Source organism: Glandiceps talaboti, chromosome 16, assembly GCF_964340395.1.
Source record: "Glandiceps talaboti chromosome 16, keGlaTala1.1, whole genome shotgun sequence".
Classification (NCBI taxonomy): Eukaryota; Metazoa; Hemichordata; class Enteropneusta; family Spengelidae; genus Glandiceps; species Glandiceps talaboti.
The window spans coordinates 12,750,391-12,768,239 of record NC_135564.1 but is presented as its reverse complement, the minus strand read 5'-3'; the positions used below and the strand labels follow the sequence as shown (position 1 = coordinate 12,768,239).

The window sequence follows — 17,849 nt, the reverse complement described above, 5'->3', positions numbered from 1 at the left end:
TTAATTTTATTTTTATTCACCCATTTCTTCTGTTCTAGTTTTGGATACAAAATAATGGGTAATATATAACTTAATAGAATAGTAAATGAAATGACGAAAAATGCACAGGGAAAATTCCTCGACTTTAAACATATGCAAATGTTGCATATTTTCCCTACCATCTTTTCCTCCCATATATGGATTTTTCTCTTTTTTTTTTTAGTATTTTTTCTTTTTTTACTCTGTAAAGCACGAGTCACATTACAAAAAAAATGTTTTCTTACAAAAGGTACTGTCTGAGGTGCAGCTCAGTGTTTCTCTCATCTCTCAGTTGACCTGCATATGACCCCTACACTTTTGCCTGAGATAAAGTTTTTATATACATATTCTCAACACTAGATTTTTGTAAAAGTTTGTGATGACGATTACGTTAATAATTTAACCGCTATGTGAATGATTGCGCTGATATCTCTCTCTCGACTACTTACAAAATAAAAATCTGATGACACTTTCTGTGCCATTGTCTCCTTTGACCAAAAAACTCTATACCTTCTCAAAGTGTCCGTTTTTACCATTTAGCACACTCCCTAGCTATATGTCTTTCGGTACATTGGCAAGTCATTAATTAAAGAATGGAGTATATACAAAGTGCTAGTTTACTACTCTGTAGTGTATCTGTATGTCATCAAATCACATTTTCTGTATAGTTTTGCTTTTATCTTATTTTTGAATTTTTTTTTGTAATGTTTTTTGATGATCCCCTTTGATAATAAGCCAAGAGGATAAAAAAAACTTGGACAAAAAGTTTCTTTTCTTAACACAAAACAGATATTAGCTGTTAACACTGAATTAATGAGTATATCAAATTAAGAGATTCTCTATAATGTTTATACTCCGACAGTAAATGCGACAACATTTAGAGAGGGAAAGAAAGAATTGTTTAAAACGTGACAACTTTGATATTAAAGTGTACAGAACAAACAACCAGCTGCAACAAATAAAACACTGACAAAAAAAAAAAGAAAAGAAAAAAAAAAAGAGAAACATGATTGCATTACTATACACTATGATTCCATGATTTACCAAAAAATGTCCCTTTGAAGGATGCATGAAAACCACATCATCATAAATACTCTTTCAAATTACTAAGTCATGATAAGTTTGTCATATATGTTTACATTTTTCAAAGACACTTGTCTATTCAAAGCACTGTAAAAACTTGACTTTGAATGCGAGGTTCAATATAAAAAAAACACTGCTTTGGAAGCTTACTGAGTGCATTTTAGTGCCTTTATCTATGTATATTGTTTTTAAACATTATTGATCCAGAAGTTTCAGAAGTTGTTTTTACAAATGCTTAGTTTACGCATAGACTGCATTTTAAGAAATGTCCTCTATTTTGAACTGAGCAGTGGCTTCGTTCCTCCATCTTCTGGTGATTTCCTTACTCATCTAGTGGTATTTCCTATCATAATTACTATATGTTCATCGATTTAAACAATCAATGCTCTTTTGTTTATCTATCCAATATCAATAGTAACTCTTGTAAGTAAATGTAATATGTTGCTCCAGTATATTTCAGTTTCTTTTTTATAATCCTACACTTTTGGCAAAAGTGAGCCTATCACCGTCCGTCTTGCCTCACTGGCGTTATTCTGGAGGTGGTGGTGGTGGTGGTGGAGGAGGGGGTGCACTGGCTGGAAGAGGTGGTGGTGGTGGTCCTGGAGGTAGTGGTGGTTGGTTAGCATCACCAGTAGGCAGTGGTGGTTGATGACGATGTTGCTGTTGTTGATGATGATGATGATGGTGGTGTGCGTAGAGCGGTAGTTGCTGTGAATGCTGTGAATGCTGTAGTTGCCTGTACATATCAGAATCTGAGTGGAACTGACCCAGAAATGTACTTAGGTCTGGTTCACTCCTCATGGCTTCAGTGACACTTTCATTCATAACCGTCGTTGAGAAGGCTTGCTGTAAGATATCACCTTCTGCCATCATTGGTTCCGGTGGCATCGGCAGGCTCAGAAGAGACTGACTGGTTGGTAATGTAAGGCTGCTTGATTTGGCTGGAGAGCTTTCATAACCACTGGACAGAGCTATCCTTTTAGCTGGAGACACTAATGGCATGTGACTTTCTGACAACTTCCCATGTTGCTGCAAACGAGCCATTCGGACTGAACCTGGAGATGGACTGTGTGGTCGTTTGCCAGAACCATGAGGTTTTTGAGATTGTGGAGTATGTCTCTCACTAGAACTGTGGTGCTTTTGCTGTTGTCGATGGTGATGGTGGTGATGATGGTGTCGCTCCTTTTCTTTACTCCCAGGGTGGCTATCAGGACGCAAATCAATATGTGGATTCATACCCAATGGTCTTTCTTTATGCTCACCCTTAACATGGATAGCCTTTTCCTTTAGAAGTTTGTTTCCATTTGGAGTAGCTTCCGTGGGATGTTTATTATGACTTTTATGCTCCCTGTGTTTGCTATCTTTACCACTGGTAGGTGGTTGTCGGTGCTCTGTTACACTTCTGTGATGGTGTTCACCGCTAGATCTATGGTGCTGGTTTTCCATAGTCGGCGGCCTGAGGTGTTCACCAACTCCAATACTTAGTTGTTCAACACTAGTTGGCCTGGAGCTGTGATGTCGTTGTGAGTCAGAGGAAGCAGAAACACCTCTATGATGTTCTTGGCCATGTTGTTTTGGCTGCTGTGGCCTGTGTTCAGTTTGTCTATGTTCCTTTGAGTGTGGTCGACTCTCTGAATGGTGCAATTTTTGTTCAAGTCTATGTGTATGTTCTCCAGTTTTACGTTTGTAATCTTTGTGTTCTGGATGGGCAGTGTTTGACTCGCTTTTCACTTTGCTTAATTTTTCACGTTCCTTCATCTCTCTGTATTCCCGGTAAGTCTTTTGTGATTCCGATTTTCCCTTGCCCTCTTTACTCTCAACTTCCTTCTTTCCTTGTCTATCATGGTTGCTGAATTCAGCATTGGCTCTTGATGTTGAAGGTTGTGGTTTATCCGAGGATATTAAGGTCATTGTTGGCGTAAGACCAGGAGAACTTTCTGCGGATGATACTTCAGCTCTTGATTGCTTAGGCATGCCAGGTAGACTGCTCCCCTGAAAGAATAACAAAAAACAAACCATTGTAAGTTTGGTAAGTGTGACCTTTCAAGTATTCTTGCTAGTTAATTTCACATTACACACCACATGCAATGGTCTGTAAAGGTGCAAATTTATAGTGAACACGAGTTTTGAAAATCACAGCTCTTGTGTAAACACATGGTTTACTACCGGGGTATATCTTCCAGATCTGTGTAGCTCACTTGAAACACAACCATGCTGACACTGAACATGACAGGACAGCCTTTAAAAGTTCCAATGAAAGAATACTCTAACAATGGAGAATTAATTACAATGTCATCACATGCAAAGACTCAACAATTCATGTCTAAATTCTGTACGGCTGACGCCCAATTACATGAACTAACAATTTTAGATAGGTGGATGTTTATTCTGTAATACCTGTATCTACATAATCTAACCACTACAATGTCCTGAATTCCAATTTCTTGCATGTTATATTTATCAATTTGTATGTTATAGTGCAACTAATGTGTTTAGTGACTGCAAAAATGAGACGAGTTAATGCAAGATTCATTTTCCAGGTTTACCTTTGTAATATGTATTTTCCGTTTGAGTCGACTTGGACATCTATCCATTATTAGTACAAATTCTGACGTGAGTTCTAGAAATAAAAAAAGTAAAGATTTGAGATGAGAAAACAGCCAGTATGAGGAAGGCAAACTTGCTATGACATAAATAAGAACAATGTATTTTACTTTCATAATGGAAGAGGCTTATTTGGTTTAGATAGTTTTATGTAAAGCAGGCAACAATAACACATTTACATAATTTTGACTTTAGTTTGCAAAAGCTGCGTTATTCCACTTGTAATCTCTGACAATCACATCACATCACATCACATCCCATCCCATCACAATCACATACAATCACATCACATCCCATCACAATCACATCACATCACATCACATCACTCTGAAGATCGTTGCTTTATGTGCCAATGTTAGGATGTAAATTCTCATCAACCACACCATTTCTATTATTTACATTAAGTCTACCCAAATTCCCCAATTATTGCAATAAGATGCCAAAACAAAATTATAGTACAAATTACGGAAAATCATATCCAAGTTTTACCAGATCTCCCCCCCCCCCCCCACAACATTGGTTCCCAAACCTTTGCAGAAACACTGAACCTAATACACCACATCACTCTACAAATCTGTGAATCCTTCACAGAGCGCAATCCATATTTGATGATACTTGCAAGTTCACTTACCATCTAATTTTTTCTGAGTTACAGTAGTATCTACATACTCCCACCAGTGTTTGCCATCACTGGACAGTGGAATCTGTAAGAAAACAATTAATACAGTAAATAACCAATATTTATGGATGGTCCAGTAACTGCCACTTTGTTTCAACAGGTCTTGTTTGCTTTTATGTTAGGATTGATTGACCCTATGAGTGTGAGAAGAGAAATTCTACTATTTGGACAGAGCTGACAACATGATACGGTTCTGAAACTACTAGGTCAGATTTATCAAAGGAAAGATGTGTACAGAACATCAGTCCATGCATCAAAATGAAAACTTGATTACATACCCGTACTGTACTATATTTCATGAAATTTGTTCTTACAGATAAACATATGTAACAGTTAACAGTACCCCATGATGCATAATTACCATAGTGGGTACTCAGGGGTATTTGCACCTGCGCAAGCAGTGTTTCTGCTGCATTTTCATTCACTCTGCAGGTGAAAGGACAGTTGCAGAAAACACAGCAAGCACTTTGAGAACTCCACACTGGCATTCATGTCATGGGGTTCTGTTATTTTACATGAGAGAAGTGCCTTACCTCCCAATTGGACCATTTACAAGCAAGGTGAATACACACACAGGCAACCCAGGTGGGTTTTAGTTGAAGACAGAAAGTGGTCAGGTGCAAGCTGCAAGACAAAGTTATACCTGTGTCAAAAATCACTTCATTGTATACATATCACTATGGTGATAGTGACTTGTGTAACTTGTGTACAGTTGTATCAACTTTTCAGAGTGTCAAATCTCCAAGACAGCAAGTCCATTCTCATAGAGGAAATAAAAACTTAAATGTTTCATAACAAAAACATCAGTATTTTAACAAAATATTCCAGCTGAAGTGATTACTTCATTTGTGGCATACAGAATGTCGTTGTACATTATATCTACACAACTGTCTTTGAAAATCTCTAATAGATCTAAACATTCACAGAAATGAAAAAAGAAAAATGGATACACTATAGTCCCAGTACTGGGACATGTTAATGTTGTCTCTTCCCTGACCATGTATGGTCCTCTTTTTAGGGACATTTTAGGGTCCCTTTATTGAGACATTTACAGTTTATTAACTATTCTCACAAGACTACTCAACACATATATTATGTTTTTAGAAGACCCTCAGGATTACTGTGAGTGGCTGTCACTTGGGAAGGGCCAAACATGAAACCTGTAGGGAAAGTGTTTGTAGAAGAATGATGAGTTGGTGGGCAGCACAAACAGTACTTCCGGGAGGGTTTTCGTTGACAATTTTTACTAAGAAGAGGCAAGCAAGGCTCCACCACCTGTTGGTCGCCATGAAATAGGCTGTCTGTGCCAGGTCCTTGCTCGCTGCACCATGGGGCAGAGACCACAGCAGACACCGTGACAATCACCAAGGGGGAGAAAAAGGAAAACAATTAGCAAGAGGTATATAATGCTGAAATAAATCATATCCACACTATTTGTGTTCACACTTTCATATATTGTTGAACTCTTTCATCATCCGATCTCACTTTGATGTACAGCATTTACAACAAGCTCTACATCAAAGTCAGATGGGAATGAAAGAGTTGGTGTAAGCACTCAATTTGTGTATAGTACTATGTAACATGGGTAATCATATGACTGTAAACTGGTCAGTAAGTGACAGCACATCAACACAGAGGTATATAAGACATCATTGCAGTGTCAACCCAAAATACTTATACCAAAAAAGCCAAGAATTGAGGCATTGGTACAAGTGTAACTCTTCCAAGTCTAAGCAGTGCAAATCTTTCACATTGCACATAAACATCCTTTTTTTTGAGGGGGGGGGGGGGGGTTGTAAGCATTTCATACTTTGTACACAAAATCTGATGTGACTCTTAAATCACACAAAAACAGTATTCTTATTTTTTTGAAATGTTATAGATTAATTTGTCAGAATTGACACATGGAACATGGTAAACCTATCAATTCCTATGCACTGCTCTGAGTAACAACTCAGAAGAGTTATTGTCAGTATGAAAATAGTTGTGATAGCAGTTCTGAAAAATTCTGATATGAATCAGGATTAAATTTCAACAGTGACGGTTTGTGATTTCAATTGCAATTCAGTGAACTCTTGTCTATTTCACAGCAACTATTGGCTGCATATGAACAAAACAATTTTTTTTCTTCTAAATAACAGACACATTCCTGCTAATCACATCTATCATGCTGACTGATATACCACTGCCATCAATTCTTTGTCAAGCAAAAGTACCACAATGGCATCTCTATATCACCAAGACTTGTACTTGCAAATTTGCAATTAAAAAACACACACCCCAAGATGCATACTTGAATGTCTACATCTGTAGTTCTAATGGTAATTCAGTACAAAAAACAACGTGAATATTTGGCCACACCATGAGGCTTCTAAGAAGGTTGAATTAAATTGAGGGGAACTGTACACCCTTATTACTGAAGTCGATACAAAGTACTTTAGTTGAGTGGTGATATACCAAGACATCATGTGATTTAAGCGATTTGACTCAGAGCATACTACCATGGAATGTTACAAGATGACTGCTCACATTTATATTGGCAATTACAATTTTGTTTTCTTTGATTTTCATAGCACCAAGATCATCTATGATCTAATACAAGATTTAATAAAGGAATGCAGAAACCTTTGCACTCATTGGCAAATGTCATTGCACATAACGTTTGCAACAAGAATTAATTAATGGGTAAACAGCTACACTGTCAAAAGTTCTAAATTTGTTTCACAATCACATGAACCTCACTGTACATGTGTGAAGCCCATAGGAATAATATTAGCAGGAAGTTTGCTTCCATACTTCCAGTTAATGTTATGTCTATTGGTTTCATGCATATACAGTGAGATTTGCAATCGATGTATTGATTTGTGTACTCATACATATATTCATCATATACCTAACCATAGGAGTATGCTCTGACATCATTACACATTATGTAACATTGCATAACTCAATTTTTGAACTTGGTCCAGAGGTACGACATGATTTTACATGAAGATTGTCTTTTTTTTCAGTAAGAAAATTTGACTTAATTCCATGATTTGCACAATAAATTTTCATTCTCTTGCATTTTCATTCATTTGCTCATGAAAGTATGGCTACAGAGAACACGAACTCGTGTAAATAACGCAAGTACACGCTCACTCAGGCATCATGAGGTGCAATCATTTTTGGATCCTAACTTTCTGAGGTGTTCATCTGGCAAATGTTTTGTTAGCCATGTCAGTACAACATTCATGGAATTACATGGAATAATCTCACTTTGAAATGTTCTATAATGATTGTCAGCTTTCTTTGATATGAATCAAACTGAACAGATAATGCAAGATTTCAGCAACGATATTTGCCTGCTAACAAGAAACAAAGGAGAATTAGATCCTCTGAAAGAGAAAGAGATGACAGTCAGAGTACACATACCTCGTATAAGCTGGGTACACTTGACTACGTACGTGTGTGGGTGATCTATTGCAACATTGAAACCTGAAAAATACAAACAAAATATTCACATTTAGCTTCAAATATTGGAATATTTAGTTTGAAGTTACTCCAATCCCAAGTTATCCAGAATCATTCTTGGCTTTGACCTACAATTATATTTTCTGTAAATAGTGAAATGCCTCATATCTTTCCGAAAATAATTCCTAATATATGTCTCCACTCAGCAACGGAAGTAAACTAAGACGCATCATCACTATTCGTGGAAGAACAGCAGTAACAACACACTTATGTCAAAAGTATTTTCTACCTGAACGAATGAAAAAAAGCTCTGGAGTAATTAATCATACATGCACAACTTTAATCAATGAAAAATAAGGAAATCAAATTGTGATTTTGAAGTTCTAACTTATATTTTGAGGACTGTGGTACCAATGCAGAAGCGTTTCATTGACCAAATTACACATCTCATACTTTTTATTTGCCCATGTTCAATTTGTTGAGTCACTGTTGACATTACATTGGGGTTTTAATTAATGGTGGGCTAACCCTAATCATACCCCTTGCCAACCCTAATGTGACCACAAACAAGTGTCTTTATCAAATTCGGCCTTGATTTTTATCTTGTCCTTGAAACCAAAACTAAAAGATCAACAGTTACTTACCTAAAGTTTGTAATAATATACTTTCTAGAATAACTATCGCTTGGGCCTTTTCCAGGTAGGTCTGTAAGAATAGGAACATAGGATAATGAGTTAATTTTTACGTAAAAATGGCAGTTTTATCATGAAATGATAAGAATTGGTTGATATGGCTAGATTCTTTTCCACAAATAAAAAAAATCTGAAGTTTCATAATCATAAACAGGGAAAGAAATGAACAAATGTCATGGCAGCGGATTGTTAACTTTTGTAAAATCTAGCACTGTGACATCACATGCTATTGTCTGTTGTCTCTGTAGACATTAATGATTCAATTTCTCACGACTGACATTACTGATCAGATATAAATTAAATATGATCATACTTGACAAATGATAAAATCTATCCGGCCTTTTTAAATTTGAACCTCTGCAGCTTACCTCACTCTGTGGGTCCAGTGATGGCGCATCCCTGTTGAGGCATATATGTGCTACTTTAACTACATGTTCTAATTTTCTTGGTTGTTCTTCTACTTTGGCGGCTAAAAACAGACATGCTGGAGATATGCTCTGAAAGTCAAGCCATGTGAAACCATGGTTAGATGAATGTATAAAGAATAGGATACTTTGACATATGTTCCACTCTCAACTGACAACTTTCACTGAAACACACTAAGAACAAAAAATACACAAGTTTTCATAATTCACAGCTTTGATGATATAGTGCATTTTCAAAAACTTCACACTTGATGCAAGCCTGCTGAAGTAATTATATTAGGAATACACACACACACACACACACACAGGCAGACATACACACACACACAAACAGGCAGACATACACACACACACACACACACACACAGCACTGAAAGAAGATACTTGTGGCAATTTGTACCAGACAGATGATTTCATGAAATCATACCAAAACAGTTTTAACTAAATGTATATATACTTACAGTAGTATCAAATTGAACTTCTGTTCCAAGCACAAACAGGAAAATTTTACCTGAAATTTTAGACTTAATCACCTCACATGTTCATATAGGTCAAGTGTGTGGAATAGCGAGTCAATCTGTTGACAAAGACTGAAGTGTATTACAGTGAAATATTTCTGGTAAAATGTTCATGTTTGTATTTGGAATGAAGTTCAATTCCATACTATGGTTTACCAATACAGATAAATTTCCATTTGAAGGTAAACATACTTACATTGCGGTGGAATTTAGAGAAGGAATGAAGCACATAGAAGCGATGCATGTAAACTATGGCGGTGTTGATGCATAGTTGAGAGCTATTAGTAAAGGTTAAGGACATAAACAATGAAGATATAAACAAGATGAAAAATAAACCAGGCACAAAACAAAAGTCCACTCTCTTTGATTGTGACCACCATACAAATACAGCTGTGTATGTTCTATAAGATTAAGCACTCAAAAAAAATACAACAAAAAATAAAATAAACTAGAGATTTCCAATATACAACTTGTGTACTTTTGATTGAAGCTCTGGTTTCTTGTGAATATCTTTATAACAAGACTACCATGACATTTTATACTCATTCTATACAAAGGCACAATATGACATGGCTTTACATTGTAACTTCACAGGAAACTCGCATCTGAAAAGCTGTATTATTTGCAGTCTCTCACAAATTCAATGCAACCATTGTTACCATAAATTCATGACATAAACTATGAGAATAATCGAAGCTCTTTCACAGTAGGAAAACATTCATGCTGTAGGAAACTGCATAATTATCAATATTCTGGCAAGAAATGTTTTTAGAGTGAGAGAATTTAACAGGAGATGATTTGTTGTCAGTCTGAATTAATGAACCTGTTACCAATAAAGAGACTGAAAACAGAATTTGAGAATGGGATGTCAAAATACAACAAGATTTACTATCATATCAGGTACTCATAATATAGATTTTCTGGGATAAAATAGTAATATGCAAACTATGTGATTTGTATATCAACATAATGAGAATAATTTTACCAAATAGTGTTGTACAGTGAAAGAATTTACTGAAATCCAATGATAAATAGTTACCCTACTGGAAAACAAAGAATAAATGATAGATTTGCCACCATACTCACTAACTACTGCTTATTACATTTGTTCACTTCACTTCCCAGTATTTAAATTCACAATGATAAGGGTTTCATACTTGTTCTTGGATATAATATAACTGTACTTATTTTTCAATTAAAAAAGAGCGATAACCATTAATTTACGAAATATTCACACAAATATTCTGTCTTGTTGGCATGCCTACTTAACTCACCATTTCACACAACACCAACACTGTCTTTTAGTAATCATTACAAAATTTACTTAAAATACAAAAACAAATTATGAGTATATTGAAATAGAAGGTCGGCCTACCGTTAACAGACATTTACCTGTGTGAGTGTTTCATTTTCATTCATTTTCTAGGAAGCCCTACGTGTTAGCTACCTAGAGGTCACATGACTTTCAAGGTCACTTACATAACGCACTTTTATGAGGTTTAACATGTTCCATTTTACACAACACCAATTACACCATCAAACTTAGTACATAAAGAATCTCGGGACACGAAATATTGGCATACTATCAACAATAAATCTAGACTGTCGAGGAAATTTACGGTCAAAATGCAAGACAACACGCGGTGACTGTGACGCCATTTTGATACTCAAATTCAAACCCTGATTTCCACTTTGAAAAGGATACACATTGAGCCGTTGACCCATATCCTGAATTAAGTTGGCGGACTGTTGTCTGTAGGAAAGTTCTTTCTCCGGGTCGATTCCATGTTTCCGCGATGGACCGTTCAGAAGTTGTTCTCTGGTGAAGTACCATCGTGCAGGGTCGGCCGCCATTAGACCCGGTATGGCGACACACAGACGTAATCCCAACTCCCATACATAACGGGCCCTCTGATTGGCCCATCCTTCATAGTAAGGTTGTCAACCTTTTCGGTTTGTGTATGTTGAGAATAGGGTATATAGCAATTCACTTCATATTGAGCCATCTCAAATCAATAAATATGAATGATAATAAATCCAGCTATTTTCCCGATAAATAAATTCATCGATATAATCCAAAAGAACGCGAATGATTTTCACCAATCAAAACCAATGTTATAAATACTTGTTAGATACCTGGAAGAATCGCCAATTCCACGTGAATTCCCGTATAATACCGCGATAATATTGCCGGAGTCAGCAATTTTTGCGAGATATTGCGAGAATTCACAGAGGGCAGGTTTCCCGTTGTGAGAAAGGATAGGCGAATTCGCCAAAAAATTACACCGGCATCCATCCATCTGTGTAAGTAACCCACGAAAATCATTCCAGGTCGACATAAGTTGTGATCTGCATAGATTTTGTGCATGTTCATGTCCTGGTTGTGACAGGACAAACATTTTTGGACAGAGCTGACTCAACATACTAATGGCGACGTGGGCATAATCAAATATGCACCATCATGTGATCAAACGAGACGTCATCAACTTATTATACCGTCCGCAGATAATAGGCTTGGCATACACATACACACCACTGTACAACAACGTGGTCACAGACATATCTGCCACTGCTAGGACTGCTCTGTCTCAACAAATACATCGAAGAAACAATTCATATTCCATGTCAAGTGAGTTTTTCACACATTTTTCAGTTCAAAGAGTGAGACTTGAATTTTGAAACAGGTCAACCAGCTGATCAAGCCGTTGTTGTCTATCTCTCAACCAACCTAAACATTTTGAGTGCTAGTGTAACCATCATGGTGTAACAAATTCTTCTTGGGTTCATCCCTGTGTCAACCAATTAGTACATTTACTGTTAAAACACTAGACATACTGTAAGAAACATGTTAGCCTTTGTCTTATGCTGTTGTGATGTACACAATTTTGAAATATGTGTAAAATGAGAAATATCCAAAAACAATGACAGTATTGGTAAACATTAGTACAATGAAAACAGTATAATTAGCAATGTGACCCAGAAACTAGTTAATAGTAAATCAGTTTCTGATCACAATGTTGTACTAATAATTACGCGATAATATAATACAGTGAGATGCTTGTGATTATTTCAAAATACAATTTCCCAAATTGTGAAATATGTAACAATTATTTACCAAACCATGCTATCAAATAGCTCATTCCAAATACTGTATGTTTTTCAAAACAATATTACCATTGTTAAAATGTTACAATTAATAAACCTAGAAGACACAGACAAATAATTTCACACACACAGACACATAACGGTATTTTTTTTCAGAAAACAACACATTAAACAAATAGTTTATTGAAATGTATATGTAAATATATATACATATATGCATATATCTATATATTTCAATAAATTGTTTGTTTAATGTGTTATAATAATATTCCCTTGTTTTCTGGAGAAAAAAAATTATATTAATGATGTCTTCAAATAGAAATTATTTTTTTGAAGCCAAACAGAAAATTTCATTTATGGTGTAGATGCTAGCCAAGAGTGCTGCTATACCTCCTTATTTCATATTTTGGCTAAGTCACAGTAACTTTGGTGCTCTCAGATTATTCTGCCATGTCTATTTAGGATCACTAAAACTTTGTGTTGCAGTTTGATTTTACAGTCTATGGAATACTGGCAATATTTCACATTTTCAATCATCATTATTATGTTACTGTTTGGTTTTTTTTAATGCCAATAATGAAAAAAAATCATGATTTTTTTTCGTGACCTTATTTTGTTGAAATAAATGATGATGTCTTTAAAGCAAATTGGTAGACTATTAGTAAAAGTGGCAGAAAAATGTTTGAGTAGGCTAGCTGTAACAGTTTCCTAGATTTGGTGTTGAAAACACACACCAAACCTTCACCAGCAATAGTTCAATCTTTCTAAAATTAGCGAAATTACATATCTACTAAATCATGATATATTGTGTACACTATTGACGTCCATGTGTAAACAATGCTAGCTTGTTTACAGTGCTTAGAGTATATTATGTTCAATCTCGCATAACTTGCAAGAGATTGAATGGAATATACCCAATCTGATTAAAATCTAATGTAGTGTACGCTATTTCTTTTTTGGCTATTATGTTTACTGTTGTTTGTTCTTTGGTGAGCACTCGTTACATACATCTGACACAATGCCATAGGTTTTCCTGAACCCAATCTCGTACTTACGAGTAGCCAACCAGAATCCGTCCTAAAACTCAACGTTCGAAATTGAAAGAAAGAGAATGACCAAACAATAATGATAACATTGTCTGTGTTCTGTGCTCATGGTTTTTTCGAACAGAGCGCTCTGAAGTTCTGTACCTGTGTGTTTCAACATATTATGCGTTTTCATTGGTTGAGTGAATTCACTCAGGAAAAACGAGGGTATTGTGAGAGATATATGTAACGAGCGCTCACAAAAGAACACATGACAGTAAACATGATAGCCAAAAAGAAATAGCGAGTGTACACTACATTGGATTTTAATCAGATTGGGAATATACCATGGCGACATAAACTGGCTAAAAACAATACAGATAACTAGTAGTATCATAGTATGGACCGTCAATGAATTGTAAATTTGTGGGTTTTTGATAAGGTATGATTACTCAGTGATATTGTTTACTTCAACAAGCAGAATAACATTTATTATGTTTTAAAAAAGAAGAAAAATTCTATGAAAAAAACCCAGGTATAGTTATATAACATGTATCCACTTCAGGTATAATACTAGTATCTCTCAAAATGTAATATGACTACAGTCTGGCTATAAAATATTTTTTCTTTACATGTATTAAGGCATTTCATGTCTGCAACAGTAGCTTTAAGCTCAAAAAGTAAATTAAATATTATGTTGCCTATTTCATTAAAATAAATTGTGGTGATTTCCATAATGAAGTTAATTTAAAAAAAAAAATTTTGGTTTCAAAATGATTGTGATATGTTTTCTTTTTACTTAACAGGAGCAAGACAAACCAGCTCAGTATGATTCGGACAAAGCAAAGTTTGAGTAGCAGAAAGAAAAGTGAAAGTGTGTTCTGTAATTATTCTCACCATAACTGTATGCAGAATCATCTCGAAGGCTATGACTACTGTATAAAACATATCTTAGAAGATAAAAATGCACCGTTTAAACAGTGTCACTTTGTATCTAGTAAGAATGGTAAACGATGTACCAATGCTGCACCAAAGGTAGACAAGAAAGATGGGTAGGTTTATACACTGAATCATATGGTTATGTACTGTAAACCTGGAAATTTTCGCTTTATTTTCACTTATTTCGCTGGAAAATAAAAATGCAAAAATAAGTAGTGAGTAAAATGTCTTCTTTTAGATATACACATTTACCAGTCTGGTAATTAGTAAAATATAAGTCTGAACTAGCTGAAGACTAAGATAAAAAGTATCCAGGTTTACAGTGTCTTTGTGCAGAGTATTTGATACTTTGGAAAGTTTGTATTTTTATTATCCTCCTTCTCTGTAGATTGTAAGCTGCTGTTGACTATGATGCTCCAACAGCCTATGCTACACACACATACTACAACTAATCAAGTGTGTAGCATAGATTATTGGTATTTTACGATGTATCCTCTCTCCATACTAGTGCCTTGTTCACAGGGTACAAACAAGTCTTGTAAGTCCTATCTCAGGTTTGACTGTGGTGGTTTCATATCCACAATTTTTATGTGTCACCTATCCCAACATGATACCCCCATGGGAGAGGGTCATGCTTTCTAAATCTGTCAAGAACTTGTTAGGTAAGCACGTAATATTCCAAAGCTGGCAAGAACATGGAATTTTAGATGTACAAAACAATAAGTACAGTACTTGTAGGTCTACTATTCCTGTACATGTCGTGGAGTTATGTCTTCCTTAGGTAGGGACATGAAACTGAATAGGATTGTAGGGGTAGAGGTTTGTATCATATGTAAATGTGTGGACACTATTCTACTTCATCCATTCCATCTATGTACAGCTGAGGCTATTGTCAAACTCCATTGAAGCATAGCTTACGGTATTCTTATGTTTTATGTTCAGAAGTATGGCTATAAAGCAACAGTTCCTGGCATATATTTCAAGCTTAGGGAAATGTTTCACTAGGTACATGTGTTAATAACAGGTCTCTTGGTCTGAATACTTCTTCTAGCATTGTGTTTTCTGTGAACATTACAGGTACTGTGGAGAGCACAATCGCAAGGCAGCAATGTGGAGACAGAAAGCCAGTAGAAAGAGAAAACCCAGCGATGATCCAGAGACAGTTTTACAACATTTAGATTACTATAGACCTGGGTCATCTAAACAACCACCAGAAGTTGTACCCTCACAAGCTGGGCAGCTTATTGGTATGTGTATCATGTTAAGTTACATTGCCTACGACATTTCATTACTCAGATTTAGCAAGGAAATTTCCTCCAAGCTTAGAAAGTTTTACAGGTCAGACTTTGTGTCAGAATGCTTTTATTTGGGATCAAATATTGATTATCAGATGCAATGACTGGGATTGTTTGTAGTTTACTGTATACTTATTCTGGGATGATCAGAAGTAGAGCCCTCTGGAGAGGGTCTGGGTAACCCAAACTATATAATTTCTAGTTATGGTAATACCTATTCTGGGATGATCAGAAGTAGAGCCCTCTGGAGAGGGTCTGGGTAACCCAGACTATATAATTTCTAGTTATGGTAATACCTATTCTGGGATGATCAGAAGTAGAGCCCTCTGGCGAGTGTCATGTAACCCAGACTAGGTTGTTCATGTTTACAAACAATGTGACCTTGTTTACAGCGGTGATTGATTGATGTAAATAATGGGAATAACACTACTTCCCACAATGCTCCATTCAAGATGGCTGGTGTGCAACTTCCCCTATTGCAATTTAACCAAACATGGTTACCAAGTATTGTTTTGCTTTGTTCATATCTCATTCTAACTCTTTGGTATTATTTGAGAAGAGCATGAAAAAATTGAAATGAAAACGCTCAATTGTTTAAGAATATTGTGTTTTCAATGACTTAATTTTGATGATTTCAGTATTTGTGTGTATTTAAAAACTTTCAGAGTATGCTAGTGATAGTGACAGTGATAGAGAGGCCACATTGGTAGACCAGGCATGGAGGGGAGATGCTGACAGTGATGCTGATAGTGTTGATAGTGAATATGAGGACCCACTCAAGTAAGTCTGTGTGACAGTAAATATACATGTAGTGTTGATGGTGAATATTGAGATCCACTAAAGTAAGAGTGTATGACAGTATATATAGTGTTGATAGTGAATATGAGAACCCACTCAAGTAAGTTTGTGTGACAGATTTTTTATCAGTTCTGAACTCTGAGCATAAATAATTTACCTAGAATATTTTGGCTAAATCACTCGGCGTTTTCCAGCTTTATATGGTTCAAGGACATAGACTTGTCATATGACCACAAGAGGGCGTTGTATTATACTGGTATTTCCATCCCATCATCCCTTTTGGGGTATTTGCTATGAAAACAATTGACCCTGACAACAGTGGTGATAATGTCACACACAACAACTTTCTTTGTTACCCCTCATGGTCCATGGATGAAACCTATTGATCATGAATCAATGTTAGAATGCTGAAGATTATAAGATCTTGATTTTAAATGTACATCGTAATGTATATATGTACATAACAAATACGACTGGTTGTCCAGTTTCTGTTGTCAAAAGACAAAGACATAGTCTCAAAACTGTCTGTGTATTTTTTTTTTAAAGTGTTCAAGACATGAAATGTTACCAGTGTTATCAAGATTGTAACTTCTTTAGTTTGTAATCTTTATGTATTCTAAGTTTTGCATTGTAAGGTCACTGACCTTTCTACATGTTTTGTGACAGTAATGTCACACACACACACACACACACACACACACACACACACACACACACACACACACACACACATATATATATATGCAGTCACTTATGTACAGCCACAGACCTGAGACTGGTCTTTTGTGCAAAACACACACACACACACACACACACACACACACACACACACACACACACACACACACACACACACACACAAATCTGTACAATGGGCTAAGGCCTTGTACTGAAATAAACTGAACATGAACTTGAACGTTATCTTTTATTTTTTCTTTCACCAGACATGCTGGTGTATATACAGCTGAGGAGGTAGCACTGATCACCAGAGACAAATTAATCAGACTACAGTCTCTTTATATCGACCAGTTTAAAAGATTACAACATGTCCTGAAAGAGAAGAGAAGAAAATTTCTGTCATCTCAGAAAGTAGAACAGGAAACCATAGGTATGTGGACTTACTGATTCTACTAATGTTTTGTATTACTAAATTTGGATGGTGTTTAGCTATTCAAACCATGTTACGAGCCTGAGACCGAACTGTCTTTTGTGCAA

General features: G+C 35.9%; 1 protein-coding gene across 1 annotated transcript; it reads right to left on the bottom strand.

Annotated features, from left to right (window-relative positions):
- On the bottom strand, positions 1-17,582 carry LOC144447343 (uncharacterized). The gene is made up of 11 exons (XM_078137311.1): positions 17,561-17,582; positions 11,178-11,316; positions 9,669-9,750; positions 8,898-9,026; positions 8,482-8,542; positions 7,799-7,861; positions 5,660-5,705; positions 4,918-5,008; positions 4,337-4,409; positions 3,648-3,721; positions 1-3,093 (listed from the first exon to the last, which is right to left on the bottom strand). The coding sequence occupies exons 1-11, from the start codon at positions 17,580-17,582 to the stop codon at positions 1,630-1,632; spliced, it is 2,244 nt and encodes a 747-aa protein (XP_077993437.1). The 3' UTR covers positions 1-1,629.
- Between the last annotated feature and the right edge of the window lie 267 nt (positions 17,583-17,849).

Excerpts from the sequence above, each read along its gene's own strand:
- LOC144447343 (XM_078137311.1), bottom strand. The coding sequence starts at position 17,582 with ATGTCTGGTGAAAGAAAAAATA. Across the intron at positions 11,317-17,560 it reads GTCTGGTGAAAGAAAAAATA|ACCCTGCACGATGGTACTTC; the intron begins AAAGATAACGTT and ends TAATGGCGGCCG. Across the intron at positions 9,751-11,177 it reads ATGGGTCAACGGCTCAATGT|CTCTCAACTATGCATCAACA; the intron begins GTATCCTTTTCA and ends CTTTACTAATAG.